General features: G+C 45.7%; 1 protein-coding gene across 2 annotated transcripts in view; it reads right to left on the bottom strand.

Annotated features, from left to right (window-relative positions):
• Positions 1 to 781: 781 nt before the first annotated feature.
• Positions 782 to 26,079, bottom strand: part of ACLY (ATP citrate lyase) — a 58,548-nt gene continuing 33,250 nt past the window's right edge. Inside the window, exons 14-29 of one of the 2 annotated variants that reach the window (XM_060281100.1) lie at positions 25,441 to 25,470; positions 21,286 to 21,427; positions 17,374 to 17,542; positions 15,961 to 16,065; positions 14,946 to 15,142; positions 14,233 to 14,314; positions 12,034 to 12,144; positions 10,216 to 10,343; positions 9,538 to 9,631; positions 7,749 to 7,903; positions 7,045 to 7,195; positions 6,129 to 6,272; positions 5,859 to 5,972; positions 5,341 to 5,423; positions 3,508 to 3,584; positions 782 to 1,660 (exon numbers count right to left, since the gene is read on the bottom strand). In XM_060281100.1, coding sequence (XP_060137083.1) covers positions 1,566 to 1,660; positions 3,508 to 3,584; positions 5,341 to 5,423; positions 5,859 to 5,972; positions 6,129 to 6,272; positions 7,045 to 7,195; positions 7,749 to 7,903; positions 9,538 to 9,631; positions 10,216 to 10,343; positions 12,034 to 12,144; positions 14,233 to 14,314; positions 14,946 to 15,142; positions 15,961 to 16,065; positions 17,374 to 17,542; positions 21,286 to 21,427; positions 25,441 to 25,470 — 1,877 coding nt within the window. In that variant the 3' untranslated portion in view covers positions 782 to 1,565. The remainder of the gene's footprint in view (positions 1,661 to 3,507; positions 3,585 to 5,340; positions 5,424 to 5,858; positions 5,973 to 6,128; positions 6,273 to 7,044; positions 7,196 to 7,748; positions 7,904 to 9,537; positions 9,632 to 10,215; positions 10,344 to 12,033; positions 12,145 to 14,232; positions 14,315 to 14,945; positions 15,143 to 15,960; positions 16,066 to 17,373; positions 17,543 to 21,285; positions 21,428 to 25,440; positions 25,471 to 26,079) is intronic. The other variant, XM_060281101.1, reaches the window with a different exon arrangement.

The following is a 26,079-nucleotide window of genomic DNA, read 5'->3' as shown; positions in this document are numbered from 1 at the left end:
TCTTTATTAGCAATCTACACAGGTCTAACAAGCACAGCAACTCATCTCTCAGGTCTTGTTCCCATGAAGCAGTTTCCTGCGTCGTCTCTTCTCCTCTCCCAAGCAATCGGGAGACTGTGCCTGCATGCCTACCTTCGCTCCTCCCACTTCATGCCTCTCCTGGCTCTGGGAGACCAGCGGGGAGGGGAGCTTGTCACAGCAGGAATGGTCTCCCTCTGACCACTCATCCTCCAACCACCAATCCTCTGGCTCGGAATCTTCTTTACTTGGGAGTTCCCTGGCTGGTTCCTCCCACCATTCCTCTGCATCCAACTAATCTGAGTTATGGTTTACAGTGCTTAAAATGTCAGCTGGAGTCACTAAGCATAGTTAATTAGACCTGAACTTGTTTAAATTTGCTGATTGCTCTCTGGAAATAATGGGCCTGCAGGGGAGGCCACAGCAATGCCAACATTCCCCATCTTTCATTTAAAGAAACAAATAAACACTTCTAACAATGGATAAGACGGATGCAATTCATTAAGTTATGTTCTCACACTTGAGAAAAACTGTCCCGTGTCTTCAAGATCTTCAATAAGGCATTTTTATTGAAATTTGCAAAAATTAATAAAAAAATAAAAAACGCAAAGCACCAGGACAGATTAAAATAACTGTATATGCTTGAATGTGAGCCAACTTTTACCACTTTGGGAAAAGCATGTAGCTTTGTAATGTAAAAAAATATTTTCTTGAGAGGTAGCTCAAATTTGCGTCCCCCTTTACAAAATCAAACCAAGACAACTTATTATTGTACTATTTATTTGAGACAGGTTATATGATACAGAGACAGAGCACTGAATACTGTTGTGAATATAAGTTAAGGGTCGAGAGATGGTGTATCTTGTAAGTTGACCAACAGGTCAGTTTTTGCGAGAATCGTAGATCTAGGTTTTATTTTATGATAAGTAAAAACATTAGCTGCATAAATACAGAAACTGGAATACACGCAGATTTCACAGTTTTGAAGAACAGCTTGTATCACCAGTTTACATTTTAAAATGACTACACACGACTTGGAATGGCTTTTTAAACCAGCAGTAGTCCCCGCCGCCCCCGACTAGAAATACAATCAGACTATGCAGATGAACACACAGGAGACAAAAAGGACAAATGTACCACAAAATTATACAGCTTGTGAGGACAATGTTCTTCAAGGGTTTGGTAATTCAGGAGTCATGACTCCCTGGTTCTTCAAGTCTAATGAGGTCATGGATCAAAATAAAAACATTAAAACTTGGTCAGGAAACACTGCAGAAAAGCAGAGCGGATAAAAATAAAAACAGAACAAGCAAGACAGTGCAACTGCTTATATATATCTTAAATACAGCAGAAAATAGCGAAGGGTTTTGGTTTCTCTCTCTTTTTTTAATAGAATCTACTTCTAGGGCTATAAAAATCTGCCTCGTATAGAATTTCAGCCCAGCCAGTCCTCGGTTTCCTATACATCGGCAGCCAGGGCATGTAGTAGTACAATCATGCCCATACTGGCCTTCCATAAAGGCAACTCATTTCGCCCCCGTCTGTTGTCACATGGTCATATGTTCCGGCAAAACATAGGAGATGTCGTCCCAAGGGTGACGGTACAGACCCTGCTTCAACCTCTTCTGGTCCAGGTAATGCCCTGAAATTAACACAGAGGGTTCTTACTGTGTACAATCTTTCAGATTCAATTGAAGCAATGTTTTCTTAAAATAAAAGAACAACTAAAATGGGAGAAATTTAAATTCTTCCCACTCCACGGCACAGTCCCAGGAGCTGCTGAGCAAGAGGGGAAGACCCGAAACGCAACTCTACCACTCTTAACCGCAGCCATCTGTTGGACAGGACCGCCACAACTTCCTGCCACCCCTTTTGAGACATAGATTTACTAAGGGCCAAGTCTCTTCAATGTGTGCTTGTGAAATTAAAACATCTGAATCTCTACATCATGTTATGTTTATCTGCCCTATGTACAGTTCGGCTTGTGCTAGTATACTAAACTCCATAATCCAGCCTATGGCTGACAAACCAGTTGACCTACAGCTTGCCTGGGTTCTTCAAGATGTGGACCCTTATACTACTCTACAGGTTGCTAAATTCCTAACAGCCGTCCTCTCGTACAAGAGACGGAATGGAATGTTAGCTGATTATTGATAGTTATAAGAATTTTCTATAATGACATCAGATATTGATTTTAGCGTAGCGCCTAAATTTTTAATCATAATCTTAATCTTAAACTTTTCTTTTTGAATTGTTAATATTTGTCCTTGTGAGCTGTGAATTGTGTTATATTATTTGTGGCTTGTACGAGTCCGCTGTTTTATCTGATTTGTTTTGTTGTGTTGTGTTTTATGATGGGCGTAAAGCCGAATAAACATCTTTGAACTTTGAACTGCCACCCCTTTTGTGCAAAGGTGTTTTCTGTCTGAAAGGAACTGTGGGGACGACACAGGTTTTTGCCAGCCCTATGTAGGAGAGGGGCCTAGAAAGGCTGTTGCTGCTCTGCAGCTTGGGATGGGCAACTTGGCTGGAAGAGAAGACAGGTACAGAACAATCTGCCCACCATCGCTTTGCGGATGGGTCAAGGTTTGCAATGTACGGCCTAAGAAGAATGTGCTTTTGCAGCTCTGCAGCGCAGATGAGCTCAGGTGGCATAAAAGCAGCTGGCTGTGGCAGATCCTTCTCTCCATACCCCCTGCAGGCCCAGTTTGACAGGTGGGTCAAGCCAAGCGTGACACAGTGGTGTTAAGACGACCTGTTTCTGGTCTGTACAGTTAGGAATCAAACTACTGAGGTCAAAAAACGTTTTGTGTGCTGCTACCCAAGCATGGATGATCGGCAGTTTCTCGGCACTGAGGAAGCCCTAGAAGCAATATTTCCCTAGCCCTGATATGAGGGCTTCCAAAGCCTCTTTTTTTTCCAAACCTTGCCTTTCACCAAACGTCATATACAACTAGTCCTTACCTTCCAAGTCCCGGACTGCAGAATCCGGGACCGGCAGCCGTGTGACACCGGAAGTTGCCTCGACGTAACTTCCGGTGTCGCTTTGCCCTTCTATGGGCACCAAAAATGGCCGCCACCGACACCGGAAGTCGCGTCTACGCACTTCCGGTCATGCGTAGATGCGACTTTTGAAGCCGGCGGTGGCCATTTTTTGTGCCCATAGAAAGGCAAATCAGAAAGAAAGAAAAATGGCCGCCGGCAGGAGAAAATAACGGAGAAAAACGGGAGACGAAGTGATACGGGGGACCACCGGGAAAAGGTAAGTAAAAACGGGGGGTTTCCCGGGGAAAACGGGGTACTTGGCAGCTATGAACTGCTCACGCAATAGGTAAGTGGGTGTGGTTGGCCAAACTATACTCACGGCCCATAGGGAGGCTTGGTGGGCCTGAGTTTGCATGTAGGCCTGAAGTTCTCCACTCCGATATAAAAATATGTTCACCCCAGCCCCACTGCCTTATGGAAGAAAACTTGTGCTTCAGGACTTACCAATGAACCCCATACTTCTGCCAAGCACAAAAATGCCATTGAGGGCACCAATGTCAATATATTCGTCAGCTTCTTCCCTGCAATACAAACCAAGCAGTTCTTGCTGAAAACATTAATCCTATTGCATTGCATATTTTCAGAGAGGCTGGTTAACATATAAAAGACACATGGAAGCCGCCCCTGCTCCCATCTGACACATACTGCAGAATCCTGGTTCTAAAAAAAATTAAGATGGAGGCAAGAGCAGTTGCCAGAGATGAGACGCTCTTTTTTCGCTGACATTTAAACGAGCTTTCCCATCACAACCCAGTCAAGGTAACATGAGCGACCATACTTCTATGTTGAAATTGTTTGGTTGTGCAAACCTACTATCCCTTAGGCCCTGCTGCAACTCAACTGTTGGCAACGGAATTTTTTCTTTAATGATGGAAGCTTCTAAAATACTTCAGGCAAGAGGTTATAGCTCAGTGACAGGGCAACCACATGGTATGAGGAGAGTTCACAAGGATCACAGGAAGCAGGGACAGGAAAGGCCTATGTCTGAGACCCTGGAGGATTGCTGGGGGTCTGCGTAAACCAGGTGTAACTCATGTGCTGCCCTCTAGAAGTTGCTGAACTACAATTCCCATCATCCCATGCCATTAACCATCATCATCTAGAACAGGCTTTCCCAACCTCAGCCCTCCAGATGTTTTTGGCCTACAACTTCCATGAGCCCTAGCTAGCAGGACCAGTGGTCAGGGATGATGGGAATTGTAGTCTCAAAACATCTGGAGGGTCGAGGTTGAGGAAGCCTGATCTAGAAGGCGCCAGGTTAGGGAAGGATGTTCCAGCCGTTTGAGTCATTTTCGTCTTACTTTGTGCTTGGGAATGTGCGGACAGTTCTTACAAACGCAAAGGCCATTTCATACCTCACATGGCAGCAACGTACCTTCCCTCCAACACACACACACACACACACACACACGTTTGGGTGGCTTTAAAAGAGGATTGGACAAACTCAAGGCTATCAATGGCTACTAGCAATGATCGCTATGCTCTGCCTCCACAGTCACAGCCAGCAGTGGTTCTGAATAAGGTAAAAGGTAAAGGACCCCTGGACGGTTAAGTTCAGTTAAAGGCAACTAGGGGGTTGCGACGCTCATCTCGCTTTCAGGCCGAGGGAGATGGCGTTTTTCCACAGACAGCTTCCCAGGTCATGTGGCCGGCATGACTAAACTGCTTCTGCTGCAACGGAACACCCTGACGAAACCAGAGCGCATGGAAACTTCGTTTACCTCCCTGCCGCAGCGGTACCTATTCATCTACTTGCACTGGTGTGCTTTCAAACTGTTGGGTTGGCAGGAGCTGGGACCGCTGACCTTTTGATCAGCTGGCCCAAGAGGCTCAGTGGTTTAGACCACAGCGCCACCCACATCCTGAATACCAGTTGCTAGAAATTGTAGGAGGGGAGAGCGCTCCTGTGCTTGGGTCCTGCTTGCGGGTTTTCCCCACAGGAATCTGTTGGGCAACTGTGAGAATGGATGATAGACTACACGGGCCACTGGCCTGATCCAGCAGGCTCTTCTTTTGTCTCCACATACCCCTTTTGCATCTGAAGTGGCAACTGGGGCATCAAAAGATGCTATTTAAGCCTGCTTGTGGCTAATAAAATAATCAGATTGACCGAAGTGTCGCACATGCTCCGAGTCTAAATTACAGCTTCTACCTATTGGGTTTACTTCAACTCACTTGCACCCAAGATGCTTGGGGGCAGTTGTCTCATTTGAGCAAGGCGATTCACCATAACCAAACCACCACACAGACCCAGCTGGAGAATAATAGACTGCTCACCGTGTGAAGGAGCCGCAGTTCCTGAGCACATCAACAAAGGCCACACCAATGAACCCATCGACATTGAGGATGAGGTTGGGTTTCTGGGGTGGAAGAAAAGGGGAGGGGAGGGATGGAAAAGTTAAGCTTCTTTATTCAAGAGATTGTAGCAATTTGCAGGGACTTGAATTCAGTTGGAAGTATTTCAGTGATAAATTGTGAGGCATTTGTCAACTGATCTCTCTGGCTGGACTAGGACCTGGGAGACTCGGGTTCGAACCCCCAATCAGCCATGAAGTTCACAGGGTGATCTTGTGCTAGTCACCACCTCTCAGCCTAACCTACCTCACAGGGTTGTTGTGAGGATAAAATGGAGAGGGAAGGGAAACATCTACACTACCGTGAGGCTCCTTAGGAAGAGAGGTGGAATATAAATATAATAAGCAAACAGAGTGATGGGGTAGGACAAAAAGACCAAGGTTTAAAAAATTGTCACCAAAAAAAAAAAGGGAGAGGGGAGAAAAAGAGAAGGCTGATACCTTGGAAGTTGTGATTTTTTCCACTTCCAGTGCATAGTCAAGCAGAGGCGTCGCAGGGAAATGTTGCTTCACGTAATCCTTGAGGATCTGAACTCTCATATCTGGGTTATTGATCTACAAATTTGGAAAATAGAAATGAAAGAAATGACACACTTTTGGGGGGGAAAACCTAATCTCAGTTAATAATCCCTCCCTTGGAACTCAACTTCGAACAGGCGGCTGTGTGCCCCTTCCCGCTTCACCTTACCGGACTCTGTTCTCAGCACCTACCGATTTGACTCGGTGCCCAATGCCCATGATCAGCTTCCCTTCTTTCTTCATCTTGTTCACAAACTCCATGGGGATGATGCCACTGTCAAACGCTTTGCTGAACATCTTTGCCGCTGCATCCAGAGCACCACCAAACCTATCTCCCTGGATATCACCAAATGGAGAGACACTCACATTAAAACCAAAGCTACTGGGGGTGGGTGGGTGTCAGAGACCAGGCTGAGGAGTACAGCTCCGATGAGGCATGATGGGAGCCTCCCCCTCCCCCTGCTCCTGGCCAGGACTTTGAAGCTGCCCAGGAGCTGTGGAGCAGTATAGATTTGGGACAGTGGTTTGCAGAGGGGCATAGTTCTGAAGTCAACAGTTGGGACGAACTGGGGGGGGGGAGCAAAGTGAAGAAGAACTGGAAGAGAGAGAGCTAACAGACACACCCTCTCTCTCTCCAGAAAGTGTCCAGCCTATCAGTCCAAGAGCAGAGCAGATAAGGTGGCTACACAAAAAGTACAGTGGTTGCGAGATCAGGTTGCAAGGTGGAAACCTTAATTGGGAACACCGTCATTCCGAGAATGGCTGCTTTGTTCTTTCGCTGTGATCATTAAAGACTCTTTAAATGGTAAGCGTCTCTTTTCCCTTTGTCCTGCTTATCTACGGCCAATGGGGGGGGGAAGGAAGCTGAGTCCCCAAAGCCTGACAGTGGGAGGAGGGGGGAAACAGAATTTTTTTTAAAAAGGTGCAAACAGGGAGCAGAAGAGTCATGCAGACGCTCTATTTGCTACAAAGATTAAAGGACGCCCCATTGTAAGGCCATATGCACATTGTAATTATGGGAGCTGAAGCTCGTCCTACACAAAACTTCGGCTACTTTCCAACAAAGGCATCATTTGTGACTTTTGCCCGGCTGTTGTTCAATGCTTACGATTGTGAGCAGGCCTGAGGTAAGGCTGGATACTAGGTCCTTCCCAGCTCTTGCACAGACAATAGTGTTATGAGCTCCTGACACCGCTGGGCCGTGATCTGCCGTCACCATCAAACACATCTCTATGAAGTGGCAGGCGTATTTGGGCAACCTGGGGGGGGGGGGCAGAGATGCGATTGTTATGTACTTTTGCCTTTAGAAGTTTCATTCTGCAACTGTTTTCAGCTGTGTCACAAAAAGCAACCAACTTGAACGGAGGGATGAGAAAAATCTGTGAGTTTGCCAAGGGGTTTTGATGAGGTTCATTACTGAGTTACAGTGGTACCTTGGTTCTCAAAACACCTTGGTACTCAAACAACTTGGAACCCAAACACTGGAAACCCGAAAGTAAGTGTTCTTCACTGAAGAGGATTATAAATACAGTGGTACCTTGGTTTACGAACTTAATCCGTTCCAGAAGTCCATTCTTAGACCAAAACCGTTCTTAAACCGAGGGGCTTTTTCCCTAATGAGGCCTCCCGCTGCCGGTGCCCTTCCACCATTCAGATTCCATTCTTAGACCAAGGTAAAGTTTTCAAACCAAGACACTATTTCCGGTTTTGCAGAGTTTGTAAACCAAATCGTTCTTAAACTGGACCGTTCTTAGAGGCACCACTGTACACTAATAGATAAATAATAACAACAAGCACAGTAACTACACCCACCTTCTCTGGAACCACAATAAGCCCAGAACACCACCAATTCCCATTTCTTCCTTGAAGACCTCAGTGATAGGCATGCCGGCATAGATCAGTTCCTGGCCCCGTTCATCACAGATGCTAGTCATGAAAGAAGCTGGCTTCCGAATCAAACCAAGCTCCTGAAAGTTGAGTGCACAAACAAACAAAGAAGTTGTAAAAACAACAACAGAGAATCTGATCTAGACCTTGTGGAGGTTGCAGACCTGAGCTTGAGCAATTTTGTGTCAAACTGCTGGTGGGGAAGAACAAACACTCTTCCAAACAAAGAATCCCCTCCATGTAGAAACAAGGCTAGAACTCTTATAGAACTGTTTTCTTCGTAAAGGAAATGCTTTAATATATTCAGTTCAGAAAGGTTTGTAGAAGGCATGTTGTGGACAGGGTGGGGAAAAACCAATGATTTAAAAATAATAATTTTTTTTTAAAAAGCAATTTTTAAAATTTAAATCAGATTTCTGTGATTTAAATCAGATTTTTAAAAATAAAATGCTTTTGGAGGGGAAATCTTTCTAAAGATAGTTTTCTATTTAAGTTACATTATAGTCCAAAGGCTATTCATCAGGAAATAAGGATTTGTTTTAAGTTTTTTCACGTGTTCTAAAACTCAGTCTAAGGTTTTTTTGTTTTTGTTTTTTTTAAATTGTTTAAACAGATCTGTTAACAAACGTTAACCTATGCTATAATGTTATTGCTTTAGTTAAGTAAATTGTTTAAATTGTTATTAAGGAAATGATTATTTTTCTCCTTACAATAAAGCACAGCAGAAAAGTTGTCCAAATATAAACAGTTAACTCATTAAACCTCACAATAATTTCATAATTATCTGCCAATGTATTTCTAATAGTATAACCAAATCAGTAATTTTTGATACAAAATAAAAATTCCTTCCAGCAGCACCTTAAAGACCAACTAAGTTTTTTATTTTGGTATGAGCTTTCGTGTGCATGCACACTTCTTCAGATACACTGAAACAGAAGTCCCCAGACGCTTATATGTAGAGAAAGGGTGGGGAGGGGTATGGGTGATTGACTGACTGATAGCTGTTGACGACTGTAAATGACTGCAAATGGTATTGCATGAAAAAGCAAGGGGTGAGATGACTGAAGATCACTTTATCATGTATAACGAGATAAGAACCCAATGCCTCTGTTCAATTTTTGATATAACGGTAAAAACTACTCTGAATATTGTTCCAAAAATGAAACCTTCATCTGGTTGTGAATATTAAGATTATACCAGCAAGAATGAGTCTTTCTGGGGAAAAAAAGGATTTAAATCAAGTTTTCTGATTTAAATCGTGATTTAAAACGATTTGATTTAAATCGAATCCACCCTGGTTGTGGATAATGCAATTGTCCTTTTGCATCCACCAGTTTCTCTCAGCATAAGTTTATGCAAGCTTTCTATAAGTACATAACACTTGGATTGTGTTATTCCAAGAAGCCATGCACATAGCTGCCAAGTCTCCCGTATTCCCCGGGAAATTCCCGTTTTTCCAGCTGTTCCTAGCTGAAAAAATGGATTTTTTTGTTTTTCCCCGGTTTATTCTGGCGCGGCGGCCATTTTGGAACTGGGCAAAGCAGCATCAAAAGTCACTTCTGAGCATGCTCCGCCCAGTTCCAAAATGGCTGCAGTGCGACTTCCGGTCTTCTACTTTCGGCCCGGTCCCTTATTTCTCCGACAGCAACTTGGCAGGTATGGCCATGCATCCTCCCAGCTCTTTCAGTAACCGCTTGGAAAAAAGCAGACCTACCCTCGCCCACGAGTAATCCATTGGCACAGTAGGGGGAGGCACTTCCTGGGCTGGTTCAATCACTCCCTTGGAAACCAGATCTTCGTACACTGACCTGAAAGAAAGACATGGATATTAGTGGCACAGAAATGGTAACAAGAAGAATTGCATACGATAGAAGAATGACAGACGAAACTAATGGAATACGCAGAATTGGAGAAGATGACAGGGAGAATTCGAAACCGACGGGACCAGAAGTTCTTGAAAGATTGGACTAAATTTGAAAAATATCTGAAAGACAATTGTAAACAACAACTCACGCTAGTAGGCCTGCAGGAAGTTTTGTAAGGAGAATTATATGAAATATTACAGAGAAAAATTAGGAGATTAAAATGGGTTATGTTTATTAAAAGTAATAGCGAATTAAGGAATACAGTGGTGCCTCGCTAGACGAATTTTCCGCTATACGAAAAGGTTTTGCGATCGGAGATTGCCTCGCAAGACGAGGTTTTCTATGGCCGCCGCTTCATCTTGAGACAAAGATATGAATGTGAAATGATGTGTTAAAAAATATGCAAAAAACCCCCCAATAAAAATAAAAATATTTTTTAAGAAAAGAAAGAAAGACATGGAAGAGGCTATGTGTTGGCCTGTTACAGCTTGATGTTTGTTTGTTTGTTTGAAAAAAAAATTACTTACTGAATCACATCGCCCAGCTCGTCAAAACTATGCGGTACAAAGACACCCACTTCCTTCAGAGCTTGGTTCTTGGCCACCGCGGTTTCAGATGCCTGATTGGCACAAGCTCCGGCATGGCCAAACTGCACCTGTTGTAACAAGGATAGATGGGTCTTTAGCAGTGCCAGATTTACGTATAAGCTAAACAAGCTGTAGCTTAGGGCCCCACTCTCTTAGGGGCCCCCAAAAAAATCAAAGGGAAAAAACTGGATGTACATTTCCAAAATATAAGATAAAAAAACAGATAAAATAAAACCTACATACAGCATCAGTGTTTTGTGTTGTGTAGGCTCCTCTGATGTAAGGCCTGCTAGCCTGCTCCCTAAAATATCACTGGTTTGCTCATCTCTATATACAGGGTGCCTACAATCTGCATGGACTGGTTGCATGGCAACATGTGCAGATGGCTTTTGATACCTATTAGGTCCGTAAATTACCATATAGCACATATATTCAACACAAAAAAGCAGCGAAAATTTGTTGTTGACAAAGGACAGCTGGACATATAAAGGGCCCCATTACCTTCAGTAGCTAAGGGCCTTGGTCCAGTATACCTGAAGGAGCGTCTCCACCTCCATCGCTCTGCCCTGGACTACTGCAATGTGCTCTATGTGGGGCTACCTTTGAAGGTGACCTGGAAACTACAACTAATCCAGAATGCAGCAGCTAGACTGGTGACTGGGAGCGGCCGCTGAGACCACATAACACTGGTCTTGAAAGACCTACATTGGCTCACAGTACGTTTCCGAGCACAATTCAAAGTGTTGGTGCTGACCTTTAAAGCCCTAAACGGCTTCGGTCCAGTATAGCTGAAGGAGCGTCTCCACCTCCATCGCTCTGCCCGGACACTGAGATCCAGCGCAGAGGGCCTTCTGGCGGTTCCCTCGCTGCGAGAAGCCAAGTTACAGGGAACCAGGCAGAGGGCCTTCTCGGTAGTGGCACCCGCCCTGTGGAACGCCCTCCCACCGGATGTCAAAAAGAAAAATAACTACCAGACTTTTAGAGGACATCTGAAGGAAGCCATGTTTAGGGAGGCTTTTAATCTTTTAAGAAATTAGTGTATTTTAATATTTCTGTTGGAAGCCGCCCAGAGTGGCTGGGGAAACCCAGCCAGATGGGCAGGGTATAAATAATAAATTATTATTATTAATAATTATTACTATTAATATTATTAAACCTAAATCCGTCCCTGATCTTTAGCAAGACAAGTGTTCGATTCATTAAATTAATATCATAGCAAACAAATACGCCTTAATACCAGCTGCTGGAAACCACAGGAGGTTGGAGGGGGCGGGTTGCTTTCGTTTTCAAGTCCTTATTGACAGTTTCCCGCAGCCACTGCATGAACAGGATGCTGGACTATTGGCCTGATCCAAAAGGGCTTTTCTTCTGTTCGTATTTGGATGTACCTCGGCCTCATCTTCTCACAGAGAATCCAGCTGTCTCCTCTCTCGGTGCTAAAAGCTTCATCACACTGTTAACTTGCATCTAGGAGCCCTTTTGGCAGGCATCCTCAAACTGAGGCCCTCCAGATGTTTTGGCCTACAACTCCCATGATCCCTAGCTAACAGGACCAGTGGTCAGGGATGATGGGAATTGTAGTCCAAAACATCTGGAGGGCCGAAGTTTGGGGGTGCCTGCCTTTTGGGTTGCTGCCAGGCCTGCATTCCCAGTTTCAGAATCCGTGATTTTGACTGCTGTTTAATATAATCAGAGATCCAGCACTTCCAACTATAATAGCTAGCTTTTCTACCCCCATTCCATGTATTCCTCCCTTACCTCTGAAGAGAACATCGTGGCACAGGTCCCAATGCACCAGCAGACAACAGGCTTAGTGATCCGGCCTTCTTTAACACCCCTGCAGATCTTGTACTCCTCCGTTCCTCCAATCTAAAAAAAAAGAAAAGGAAAAAGGAGTCAAGGGCAGCAACTCAACCCAAGTGGGCACAGCGCTCTTTAAAATAGAAAAAAAGTATTTCACCAAATCAGTCCCCACTTTTGCAGGTGAAATGGGACCACAAGGGCTATAGGACTAGAAAGAGAGCTACATTTTAAAAAGACTACAACTCCCATCATTCCTAACTAGCAGGACCAGTGGTCAGGGATGGTGGGAACTGCAGTCCAAAAACTGCCAATGACCCAAGTTTGGGAAACCCTGTATCAAGGGATGAAGATCTGCAGATTATGTTTTACTTTAAACATTTGTATGCCGTTGTTCCATTCAATGCAGTTTAAAGTAAACCCCATAAAATGAAAGGCCAGTGAGGTTGCTTTTTTTAAAGGCTACCTACAATACACACACACACACACACTCGTACCTTGGAAGTTGAACAACTTAGTTCCCAAATGTTTTTGTTCCCAAGCATCACAAACCCGGAAGCGGCTGTTCTGGTTTGCAAACTATTTTTAGAAGCTAAATGTCCGATGGGGCTTCTGATTGGCTGCAGGACCTTCAAAAGGCTGCAGCCAATCAGAAGCCGCGCTGTGTTTTTTGAGCATTTTGGAAGTCGAACGGACTTCCCGAACAGATTCCATCATAGCTGCCAAGTCTCCCACTGAAAAATGCAGGATCAGCAGCGGCCCGGCACCGGAAGTCACTTCTACACATGTCTGGACATGCGTAGAAGCGACTTCTGGTGCCGGCGCTGCCCGATTTCCAGTGCCCAGACATAGGCAGAGAGGCACCCGAAATGGAGCCTCCCTGGCAGGTAGGAAATCCGGGGGATTTCCAGGATTTTTTTCTATTCGGGATAACAGCGGGAAACGGATTAAAATCCGGGGGTTTCCCGCGAAAAACGGGAGACTTGGCAGCTATGGATTCCATTCGACTTCCAAGGTACGACTCTGTGTGTGTGTGTGTGCGCGCACACACACACGCACACGCTCACACAGTGGTACCTCGGTTTCCTAACGTATTCCATTCTGGAAGACCATTCAAGTTCCGAAATGTTTGAAATACTAAAACTCAATACGGAAGCCTCAATATGGAAAACTCAATACGGAAAACTCCGTACAGAAACTGCACGGCAAGTTTGACTTCTGAGGCGTGTTCGGAAACTGAAGCATTTACTTCCGGGATTACGGCGTTCAAAAACCAAGGTACCGCTGTATTTAAAAGATCTCATAGCAGTCCCATATCTTCAAAGGAAAAGCAGCTGCAAAATGAAATGCTTTCCCAAACCCCGTTTGCCAAATGCCAGGCAAAATAAGAGTGCAAGGTGTCTAAAGGGGCTACAGAAGTGCTGTTGGTCAAGCTTCCTTCTGGAAGGAGGGGCTTTCACAATAGTGGTGACATAACTGAGAAGACCGTGCTCAGCAAATGCAAAGGAAGGTCATGTGAGGACTCAAGTCAGGCTCCTCTGCGGCCAAATATGTGGTGTGCAGTGGAGCTTTAGGCATCCTGACCACACAAATCATCATGAAGGAGCGTCTCCACCTCCATCATTCTGCCCGGACACGGGGGTCCAGCACCGAGGGCCTTCTGGCGGTTCCCTCATTGCGAGAAGCCAAGTTGCAGGGAACTAGGCAGAGGGCCTTCTCGGTGGTGGCGCCTGCCCTGTGGAACGCCCTCCCAACAGATGTCAAAAAGGAAAACTACAACCAGACTTTTAGGAGACATCTGAAGGCAGCCCTGTTCAGGGAGGCTTTTAATGTTTAGTAGATTATTGTGTTTTATTCTTCTGTTGGAAGCCGCCCAGAGTGGCTGGGGAGACCCGGCCAGATGGGCGGGGAATAAATAATTTTTTATTATTATTATTATTATTATTATTATTATTATTATTATTATTATTATTATTATCATCTACTTCTAGATGAAATTCTCAGAGAGCCACTACCAGTCAATGTAGACAACACAGAGCTAGATGGAGCAACGGGACTTAAAAGGCAGCTCCGTATGTTCCTATGCGAAGATGAAGCCACAAAGATACCATTGCCAAGTGATGCTGGAGAGGGAAAAACAAACTTGAATGTACTCACTTCTCCTAACACCACTATCATCTTCACCCCAGGCGTGTCTTGGTAGCGTAAAACATGGTCCATGAAAGTGGAGCCTGGGTATCTAGGCATAAGGGAACAACATTTTTTTTTAATCAGGTGTTTCTGTTAAGGAGATTCTGCTGCTTAAAGAATATTGTACAACACAAACAGCCCAGATTTCAACTCCGGTCTCGAAGGCTCAACAATTTTTATCTACGGCAGGATTTTGGCTCTCTGTCCACAACAGAGCGGATTAGAAGAATTTATTCCATTACACAACACTGGGCTGCACAACTGGTGTGTGGGTGTATATTTTAAAAACAGAAGTACAATTCACACAACAACGATTTCCTTAAGGTATAAAACAGGTGAAAAGCATTGCGAATGTTCTATTTTACTGCCCATATCACGCAAAAATCTGGGGCAAATATTTAAACGGCGGCAGCGGGAGGCCCTATTAGCTGAAGCACGCCTCAGGTTAAGAACAGTTTCAGGTTAACAACAAACCTCCGGAACGAATTAAGTTCATAACCCGCGGTACCACTGCATTAGATTCATCTTTAAAGTATCTCTTTTTACGAACAGATGTCAATTTTACACTTTGACTTGTATACTCTTGTATCCTGTGTGTGTCAATAAAAGAGACAGATGGATGGATGGATTGAACAAGGATTTCAGAGCACACGGAATATCGCTTGGGCCACCGCTCTCACCTATCCCCACCAATGGCCACCCCTTCAAAGACACCGTCTGTGGTCCTGGAGATGATGTTGTTGAGTTCATTGGACATCCCTCCTGAACGGGAGACGTAAGCTACGCTTCCAGGGCGGTACAGCTTAGATGCCAAGATGTTATCTAGCATTCCACCTGTGTTTCCGATCTTGAAGCAGCCGGGCTTGATTCCACCTACCTACAAACAAAAACGAAGGAGATGAAATATCAGAGCGGTTGTAGTTTGTGTGATAAAAGCTCAACCGTTTTGAAAATTCTCTTTTTCATAAAACGGGAAATTCAAATCCAGAATTTTTGTACATGTGACAAGGGATTTGGGCTATGCAAATCAGGCCCAGAGCCAATCACAGAGCATACCGTATTTGCTCCTAACTGATCTACCCTCAATTGGTCTTTCATCAACATAGCAGTAACAGATCCATCTGTGAGAGTAGAAGATATAACCCACAATATGGGGATATGATTCAGCCCCCATGTATTTATTTATGGCTTCACAAGATCCCACAATTTTTGCGGTGGGAACAAAAAGAGGTAGGCTAAAACATCTGAAGGCAACCCTGTTCAGGGAAGTCTTTAATGTTTGATGTTTTATTGCATTTTTAATATTCTGTTGGGAGTTGCCCAGAGTGGCTGGGGAGGCCTGGCCAGATGGATAGGGTATAAGTAATAAATTTATTATTATTATTATTACAGTGGAACCTCGGTTTATGAACACCTCGGTTTACGAATTTTCGGTTTGCGAACGCCACGGACCCATCTGGAACGGATTAATTCACTTTCCATTACTTTCAATGGGAAAGTTCGCTTCAGTTTATGAACGCTTCAGTTTATGAACAGACTTCCGGAACCAATTGTTTTCATAAACCGAGGGACCACTGTATTATACTTTACCACTGTGCAGGAAAGAATTTATAGGTTTCCACATCAACGCAAGTTAAAAACAAATCAACGAAGCAGAACACGCCACAGAAAGCCATGGTTCCTTCCTTCTCTCACCGTTGCAGGCCCAATAATGGTGACGCCTTTCTTGTCTGCCATCTTGATCAACCGGCGAGTCAGCGCCTCTGGGATGCCTTCTGCAATGATGGCCACAGTGCGGATCTGCAGCCCAAGAGAGAATCAACACCGGCAATGTCTTCCTGGAGTCTCTCCCTCCTCAGCGATAGGGAGGATCAGAAAAGCATTTGGCAACTATCAAGGCTTTTTTAAAGACCTTGGGTGCAGGATTTAAAAATGAAGACGTTTCCTTAGAAATCCTAAAACCAAGACCTGTTGGAATCATCAGACAATTCAAAGCCTGCCCCAATAAAAGCTGGGTTTTGCAACCTGTATAAATTAGGCAAGTTAAATTTACGTTATTTACATTATTCTGCATAGCATTGCTTTGCATCCCTCTATGCAGAATAATGCTATAGCATTATTCTGCATAGCATTGCATACACACACACACACACACACACACACACACACACACACACACACACAGTCGTACCTGGAAGTCGAATGGAATCCATAGCTGCCAAGTCTCCCGTTTTTCGCGGGAACCCCCCCGATTTTAATCCATTTCCCACTGTTATCCCGAATAGAAAAAAATTCCGGGAATCCCCCGGATTTCCTACTTTGAAAATATCTCATTCATCTGGAACTGCCCAAATGCTACGGCTTTTCAGACCTTCTAAACTTGTGTATACTGATCATTTTGGCCAGGGGTGGGGCATGTGGGGAGAAGACAGTGCCCGATGGCTCTACCTCCTGACTTTTGTGTATTTCATGGAAGTTGTGAATGTGGCCCTTAGACACAATCAGCTATATGTGAAAATAGCCTTATGTAAAGCTAAAAAGCGAAAGGACCCCTGGACGGTTAAGTCCAGCCAAAGGAGACTATGGGGTTCTGGCGCTCATCTCGTTTTCAGGCCGAGGGAGCCGGGGTTTGTCCACAGACAGTTTTACGGGTCATGTGGCCAGCAGGACTAAACCACTTCTGGCACAATGGGACACCGTGATGGAAACCAGAGCGCACGTTTACCTTCCCGCCGCAGTGGTACCTATTTATCTACTTGCACTGGCGTGCTTTTGAACTGCTAGGTTGGCAGGAGCTGGGACAGAGCAACGGGAGCTCACTCCGTCACAGGGATTCGAACTGCCGACCTTCTGATCGGCAAACCCAAGAGGCTCAGTGGTTTAGACCACAGTGCCACCTGCATCCCCTAGCCCTAAGTGCACAGGGGTTATACCACAGGGGGAGCCAGCAGGTACAACCCCCCCTCCACCCTTTGCAAAATTCAGTCTACAGGTGACTGGAAGCTGTGATGTAATTGCTTGCACAGGTACGGGATCATTTTTTGGGGGGTTTGCTTCTTTTCCGCCTCAGGACTTTGTCACAGATCCCACCAACTCCACTCCACACACCTGGGGGTGGTTCATGGTCTCCACGGTGCTGTCGTAGGCCGAGCGGAGGGATGCAAAGTTGATCAGCACATCCACTTCCGGGTGCTTCTTCATGGCGTCTGCCATGTTCTTGAAGACGGGGATGAGTATCTCTTTGTGGCCCCAGTAGAACTTCTGCTTGTGGTCCCCACTGCAAGGAAACGCATCACATGCCCCAACATTAATTATCTGCTGCAACAGAGAGATGTAGGTACACATGCATGCAAAAACAGTGGCACGTTCCCCAGTGTGGGGATGTGCATTACTGCTTTGGGCAACACTTGTGGAGCTTCTGTTGCTGCAGGTAAAAGGGACCTTCTTTTCCCGGTTCCATCTAAGCCTTAGTTCTCCCTGAGGTGGTCAATCTCCATCTGGTGTGCCAGACTTCAGGGTAGGGGCAAACATGTCTGAATGTCCATCCATACCACAGAAACAACAATCCCCCTCAGGGAGGGAGCTCACAAGCAGGAGAGCTCCAGCCTAGTCTCCTTTGGAGCAGGCTAGTTTTCTATGTACAGCCAGATGAAGCTAATTTACCTGTGGCTGAGTTTCCTAGGGCTGAGCAATATATTGACCTACTGTCCAAAACAGGTGTGAAGTTGTCAGGGTTGTAGTGACTACTCTTGAGTAACGACCTTCCACATGCTTGTCTTTCAGACGTTTTTATTGGTACACATTAATTACAGTGTAACGAACTGCTGATTCCATGTCTACCCGCTCGAGTCAGATTCCTGCACTGCCCCCCCCCCCGCGTTCTGGGCCAACATAAAAGCCTCGGAACTGACAAGCGCCTCCCTTTCCTCCTCCTCCTCCTCCTCAATTCCGGCGTCGGGGGGTACGGGTCTGACCGATTCCTGTCCTCTCTTTCCGCCTCCCTCTCTTCCTGCCTATGGAGCAGGGGCTCTTGGATGTTGCCAGAGCCCTGGCTCTCCCTCTCTGTTTCCTGACTCCCTCCAGCAGACCCTTCGCTCTCATGACTGCTGGGAGACGGGCTGCTTCGGATGGGGGGGGTTTCCTCTATAAGCCCTCCCCCTTACAGAACTCTATTACCGTGATATTGGTTTCATAATTTTTGACCTGGCAATAAATCATGAATCCGTATGTTAGGGCTAGGCGATATTATCGCCCAAAACCAGTTTGAGGTCCGTATTGTGATATCGGTTACGTAATTTTTGACCTGGCAATATGTTGCATGCAAATCATGGGGTGGGGGGGGGGTGGGTATGTGGGTGGGTGGGTGTGCTCTATGCAAAAATCACGATGCGGGGAAAACCATGAAGCCAGCCAATGCCTCTACACAGCTCCATCCTTATTTCAGATATTGTGATGTATTGTGATGACAAGCTGGTGATATATTGCGATGTTGAAAACAAGATATCGCCCAGCCCTAACGGGAGCACAGGAAAGAAGCGGAATGAAACAGGACAGGAAAGGGGCAGCTATGCAAATGTAATGGGTGATAATGAAATTCTACCAGAGGGCAACCAGCTTGCTAGTTTGTGGGAAGAAGCAAGACATACATGCATGTCAGAGATTCTACCAGTACCAGGGTGGATAAAAATCAATGATTTTAAAAAAATGGATTTTTTTTTAAGTTAAATGGTTTTCTTTTTATTTAAATCAGATTTATTTTTTATTAAAATTGGATTGTTAAAATAAAACGCTTTTGGAGGAAAAATCTTTCTAAAGATAGCTTTCTATTCAAGTTACATTATAGTCCAAAGGCTATTCTTCAGGAAATAAGGATTTTTTTCCCCACGTGTGCTAAAACCCCATCTAAGTTGTTTTTTAAAAACCATTTAACCATTTAACCACATCAGTTAACAAACATGGATGCTACAATGCTACAATGTTATTGCTTTAGTTAAATAAATTGTTTAAATTGTTACTAAGGAAATGATTATTTTTCTCCTTCCAATAAAGTACAGCAAAAAAAAGTTGTCCAAATATAAACAGTTAACTTATTAAACCTCACAATAATTTCATAATTATCTGTCTGTGTATTTCTAATGGTATAACCACATCAGTAATTTCTGATGTAAAAACTACTCTGAAAATTTATCATTCCAAAAATGAAACCTTCATCTGGTTGTGAATATTAAGATTATACCAGCAAGAATGAGTCTTTCTGTAAAAATAAAATGAATTAAATCAAGTCTTACTGACTTGTGATTTAAATCATGATTTAAATCGATTTGATTTAAATCAAATCCACCCTGACCAGTACTATATAAACCCCAGCACCAGGTAATGTCAAATGATGCCAAGGACCATGACACAGACCTTGTCACCTGTGTCACCACCTTCTGTGAGCTGTAAGGGGAAGAAGATGTCTACCTGTGTAAGTTCCAGGCATGAATTACAACCCCAACTTTCCAGGGCTCTGAACAGGGCTGGATTTAGGTTTGATGACGCCCTAAGCTACTGAAGGTAATGGGGCCCTTATATGTCCAATTCGTCAACAAATTGCCACTGTTTTTTTGTGTTGAATATATGCTATATGGTAATTTATGGACCTCGTAGGCATCTAAAGCCATTTGCACATGTTGCCATGCACCCAATCCATGCAGAATGTAAAAGGTAAAGGTAAAGGGAGCCCTGACCATTAGGTCCAGTCGTGACAGACTCTGGGGTTGCGCACTCATCTCGCATTATTGGCCGAGGGAGCCGGCGTACAGCTTCCAGGTCACGTGGCCAGCATGACAAAGCCGCTTCTGGCAAACCAGAGCAGCACATGGAAACGCCGTTTACCTTCCCGCTGTAGCGGTCCCTATTTATCTACTTGCACTTTGATGTGCTTTCGAACTGCTAGGTTGGCAGGAGCTGGGACCGAGTAACGGGAGCTCACCCCATCGCAGGGATTCGAACCGCCGACCTTCTGATCAGCAAGCCCTAGGCTCTGTGGTTTAACCCACAGCGCCACCTGAGTCCCTTCATGCAGAATGTAGGCACCCTAATATAGAAAGGAGCAAACCAGTGATACTTTAGGGACCAGGCTAGCAGGTGGGGCCCATGACTTACATCAGAGGAGCCTACACAACACAAAACACTGTTGCTGTATGTAGCTTTTATTTTATCTGCTTTTAGCTTATATTTTGGCATAGCTGGCAAGTATCCCGTTTCCGCCGGGAAAACCCCTTTTTTCTTACCGTTTCCCGGCGGTCTCCCGTTTAGTGAAAAATCCCGGTATTGTCCCTTAAATCGGCTTCTGCCCGGCGGCCATTTTTCTGGTGCCGCTTTGCCCTTCTATGGGCACCAGAAAATGGCGGCGCCGGCGCCAGAAGTCGCTTCCGCGCATGACCGGAAGTTGCGTGACGCGACTTCCGGTGGCGACTGCCCTTCTATGGGCATCAGAAAATGGCGGCGGCGGCGGCGGAAGTCGCTTTTACATGTTTCCGGTCATGCGCGGAAGCGTCTTCCGGCGCTGGCGCCGCCATTTTTTGGTGCCCATAGAAGGGCGAAGCGCCACCGGAAGTTGCGTCACGCAACTTCCGGTCATGCGCGCGCTGCCGATCCCGGATCTTTACATCCCGAACTTGGCAGGTATGTATTTTGGAAATGTACATCCAGCTTCCCCCCCCCTTGAATTAGCTGTAGCTTGTTTAGCTTATACGTAAATCTGGCACTGCACTGGGGCCTCAATCGGAGACAGGAGATGAAAGGGAACCAGACTGAGGAGGGCAAAGCACGAAAGCAATGTCCAAGTTTCCAATAAAAGAGGGGGGGGGAGAGAAAACTATATAATATTTAGCAGGACAGCGCTTGCCGCAGCCTAGCTACAAAGTTCCACCTCTGCAGAAAAATGGCAGAAAGGGATTGAGATGTAGCAGGAAGGTGCAACGGGAACAGGTCCCCCCCCCTCCCCAACGTGGGACAGAGGCGCTGCGAACATACGTGAATGGATAAACCATGGCAGCCACTGAAGGCTCGTCTCTGGAGCAGACGTAGTCGAAGTCCAGCATGCCTTGTACAGCCCGTGTCTGCATCCCCCAGACGATCGCCTTGGTGTGGCGGCTAAATAAGGTGGTGGCTTTACCTGCATGAGGGGGAAAGAGAAGACGACCCCGCCCGCCCAGGGCCAGACATTTAACATCCATACAGAAAGGCTCCATACAGACACGACTGCAAAAGCCACCCCTGGCCAAGCATCTCTCTCTCTGCATTACAGGAAGGAGGGACATACCAGCCATTCGTAGGAAGCAAAGCATGAGAGACAGAAAGCAGTCAAAGTCGTCAGCTTCTCACTGGGGAGGTTTCCTGTCCACCACCCTTCAAGGCAGCTCACTGGCTATTCTTAAAAGTTATGAAAACAAAAGCTGTAAGCTTCTTCCAAAGGGGGCTCAGACAATCTTGGGGGTGCATCTGAAAATTCCCTCTTAAATGGACATCTCGACTGACCCAACTGCTCCCCTAAATCAGTACTGTACAATGAAAAGCGGCTGCGCTTCTCACTCCCGAAGGTCGGTGCTCTCCAGAAAGAATGAAAGAAACTACAGGATGGTGGGCACAAAATATTGCCATACACACACACAGAAAGAGAGAGAGAGAGAGAGAGAGAGAGAGAGAGAGAGAGAGAGAGAGAGAGAGAGAAACAATGAAGCTGTAATAAATAAAGACTCATATTGGAAAGCTTCTGTGATCCCTAAGCACCCACCAGGAGAGTGAAACACTCTGAACTGAACAATTCTGGTGTGCCTCTACATTGGATCATTCAGTGACTCCCGGTGCAGAACCATAACAAAACTATTCAGCTTTAGAGGAAGCTGCCCATTGCATCTCTGCACGAGTCTCTGCTTTTCTCCAAATCAAGGGCATGCTCTAAACAGCAACTTGTGTAGAAACAAGGGCGGCTTCTCTGGGGGCAGATCATCTCCTCAACACATACACACACACACACACACCACAGGTACAGTCATACCTCCGTTTAAGACGACAATTGGTTCTGCTCCCCAAGTTCGACGCTCCCCGAGGCACGCTTATTTGCATGCGCGAAGCGCCGATAGAGCGCTTCTGCGCATGCGAAAGCTGCGCAGATCGCTTCTGCGCATCCGAGCGCCGTGGAACCTGGATGTAAACACTTCCGGGTCCACGGTGGTCGGAAATCGACGCTCCCCGAGGCACGCTTATTTGCATGCGCGAAGCGCCGATAGAGCGCTTCTGCGCATGCGAAAGCTGCGCAGATCGCTTCTGCGCATCCGAGCGCCGTGGAACCTGGATGTAAACACTTCCGGGTCCACGGTGGTCGGAAACCGAAGCGGTCACAAACCAAGGTTTGACTGTATTTTCAAGTATAAGAGTGACATGCTTCCCATTTTAATTCAGCTATCAGGAGTTTTGAAATAATGCCCAGCTACACGTTTTGGAGCATACCTGGAAGTGCTGAAGGGGCAGTGGGAACAACAGATGTCCCATAGCTTTCTACACCTCCCTCCTATCTCAGAGGGATCCCCAAGGCCACATAGATAAAATGGAACCTGCTCAATATTGAGACCACAAGACTGAAAACCAGCTAACCACAGTACCAGTAAAGGAGACTATATGGGTATCTGGCTTTGTCTTGTGGTACATCTGCAGAGGCTTGGGAAGCAGTTTTCTGAGACTTGAAAGTCCACTTATAGCAAAGTTGAGAGCTCCTCAATTGTAATCTCAAACACCTGACACCTGTGGGGACAGAGGTGCAACCAACAAGGCTGCCCAGTATTTAATTACGAAGGTGGGCAATCCCTCCATTGCAATATGCTTTTCCTGTTGTAGGTACCGGTACTGAAAGCTAATTTGGAAGTAGGAGCTGTAACGATGATTCTAAAACAGGGGTGGCTAGCCTATGGCCCTCCAGATATTGTTGGATTCCAACTTCCATCAGACCTTCAAGCCAGCATGGCCAGAGAGGATGGGGTCAACATCTGGAGAGCACCGGGCTGAGGAAGGTTGCCCTGGTGGTTTCCATTACAATGGCAGCCACTCTATCACCAACACACAAAAACACTCCCAGGGAGGTCCCCAACCAGAGACCCCACCAACCCACCCAATGTTTCATTCTGCCGAGTGGCAGGACACAAAAGCAGCTTAAACACACCAACCAGACTTCTAAAAACCACCACAATCTACCACAAATGCTGAAGTGGGATAGGGTCAAAAAAGAGTATTTGTTTTTTTTTATGATAGACCAAACCTTAAAAGTGCCTAAAGGATTGGGGGAGGAAACAGAGGCAGGGTAAAAACAAGGGAGAAGGGTCAAGAAAACAAGTATCCTGTCTCCTCTCTGGAAGGAGAAGTCCAGGATTTTGATTCACTTATTGCTGCTCTTCCATCAAGGAATGCCAGGCAATACGCAAGAAGTTATTTTAGCGCCCTCTCGTCCACATGCAACGCTAAGGTAATGCTATGGCTTAATGTGAGCAAGCGAACGGACATGCGGGCTCCCAGAGAGGAGACTGGGGCTCCCCACCTGTTTCTTTGCTGTGCTAAGCCAAGACGAGCCATTATTTGGGCTTAGCGTGTCGTCCAAACCCAGCTGGTGGTTCAGCTTTCCTAGACAAACCACAAACTGTAAGCCACAGGGGGGGGGACTTGTTTTGCAATGGTTTTATTGGTGTGATCCTTCCTGGGAATATTTTGACGGAAGGACGTTGTTGTTGTTGTTGTTGGTATCTGAAGAAGTGTGCATGCACACGAAAGCTCATACCAAAATATAAACTTAGTTGGTCTTTAAGGTGCTACTGAAGGAATTTTTTTATGTTGTTGTTGTTGGAAAAGCATCTCCTGTGCTATTGCACTGCATTCCTGTGAACCTATTAAAACCATGCAGATGAAAATTCCCAACAGAATATTCCTCAGCAAGAGTAGCTTACTCTAAACTCCAGTGACTAAAGGATAAGATGGTGCCGATCAAAGAGCCGGAATAGAGACAGGAAAAGATAGAGAGAGACACCGTCTGAATTTGCAGCACTGCACTAAAAACCCACTGGCTATGGACACAGATGGGGGGGGGCATCAGTCGATTTCTGCCCTCTGCAGTGGTGAAAGCACTATAGACCAGACACCTGCAAAGTCAGTGGCAAAGTCAGCTCACAGTTCAATAGCAGGAGGGCCAATAAAGATTGCACCGGAACTGTACCTCTCAGAGAGCAAGGGAGAGGTTTAAAAAGTCTTGACAATAACACCACGTCGGTCTGAATATAGTCTGCACTCTTTCCCCAATTCTGGCTTGCATAAGACCTGAGACAGGTCTATAATCACAGTCTTGACAGGTAGAGAAAAGCTGTGATTTAAGACGGGACCTTTTGTATCACCATTGCCCGTCCTTCTCAACAGGGGGCACTGGTTGCCCAGAGAGTGAAATCTAGAGACTGTGAAAGACACTACATGCCGCCAATGATTTACGGTAGTACAGTGGTACCTCTACTTACGAATGTTTCTACTTACAAATGGAGCTCCGTCCGCCATCTTGGATCCGGTTTAGATAGGATTTTTTCTACTTACGGATTTTTAGATAGCGTTTCTTCGACTTACAAAATTTTTTCTCCCAATGCATTCCTATGGGATTCGACTTACAATTTTTTTCGACTTACAAATGTGCGTTCGGAACGCATTAAATTCGTAAGTAGAGGTACCACTGTATTTTTCCTCCCCGCTTTCAAAGATATCTCATTTTAGGGGCGTGGCCTGCATTCGAGGGCGACTTATATGCAGACTAATAGGGTAGTTGGTGATCATAGGCCCTTCTTTTCCCACAATTGTGTTTTAGGGGGGGGAATTAAAATAAATAAGAGGCAAGAGGGGAAAGGAGAGAGAGAGAGAGAGAGAGAGAGAGAGAGAGAGAGAGAGAGAGAGAGAGAAGTGTTTTTTAAAAAATTTTTAAAAAAGGAACATTACCAGGGACAAGAGGGGACAGGGACAAACCAGGCAACAAAACTGCAAGGATAAAGAGCAGGAATAACACCAGCCAACCCAAACCAAAAACCACACAGGACACCCGTTGAAAATTAACTGCACAAGCAGCTGGTAGCAAGGCTGGACACTGAGCTTCAGCTAGTGGTGGGGTCCTACCTTGAACAGGTCTTGGAGGTGGGGATGCATCTGTTAAAGAGAGAATCACCATTGCAAGAAATCCGACAAGGCTGCCTGTCTTGGCTTTCGGCTCACATTACGCTGGGGTGGGGGTGGGGGATGGGTAGGGGTTTAAGCGGCTGCAATCTTCAGTATAGCGGTTTTCAAACCCGGGTGTCTAGGAACCCAGGAGCTCTTTCAAATCTTACCAGGCTAGCAGGGAAAGGTGTCAATCAATGTGGGTTGAAAACTATCGTGGCGGGCAACTGGCTCACAATCGGTGGATCTCAAACTCTGGGGCATCAACGCCAGGGATGTGCAGGGGGGGGGTGAGTGTGGGAGATGAAAGTTCCAGGGAAGGGAGAGGGTCCCACAAGAGCCACATTCCTCCAAACAGCACTGGTTTCGCATTCGCAGCTGCCAGCAACGGAAGCTAAAAATCTTGCCGTGCACATATCCGCACGTGGGTGGTGCTATGTGCAAAAATGTTACATGCTCATATGCTGAAGGGGAGGTTTTCCAGTGGAAGGTGATGCTCAGAAGATCTCCAGCCCGCCCGCCCCGCCCCTGAATTTAAAGAAAGACACAATGTTGCCTAGGGTTTTCTCAAGGCGAGAAACGAGGCAGAACAGACCTGGT

This window comes from Zootoca vivipara, chromosome 13 (assembly GCF_963506605.1).
Source record: "Zootoca vivipara chromosome 13, rZooViv1.1, whole genome shotgun sequence".
Lineage (NCBI taxonomy): Eukaryota > Metazoa > Chordata > Lepidosauria > Squamata > Lacertidae > Zootoca > Zootoca vivipara.
This window is presented reverse-complemented; position numbering and strand designations above follow the sequence as displayed.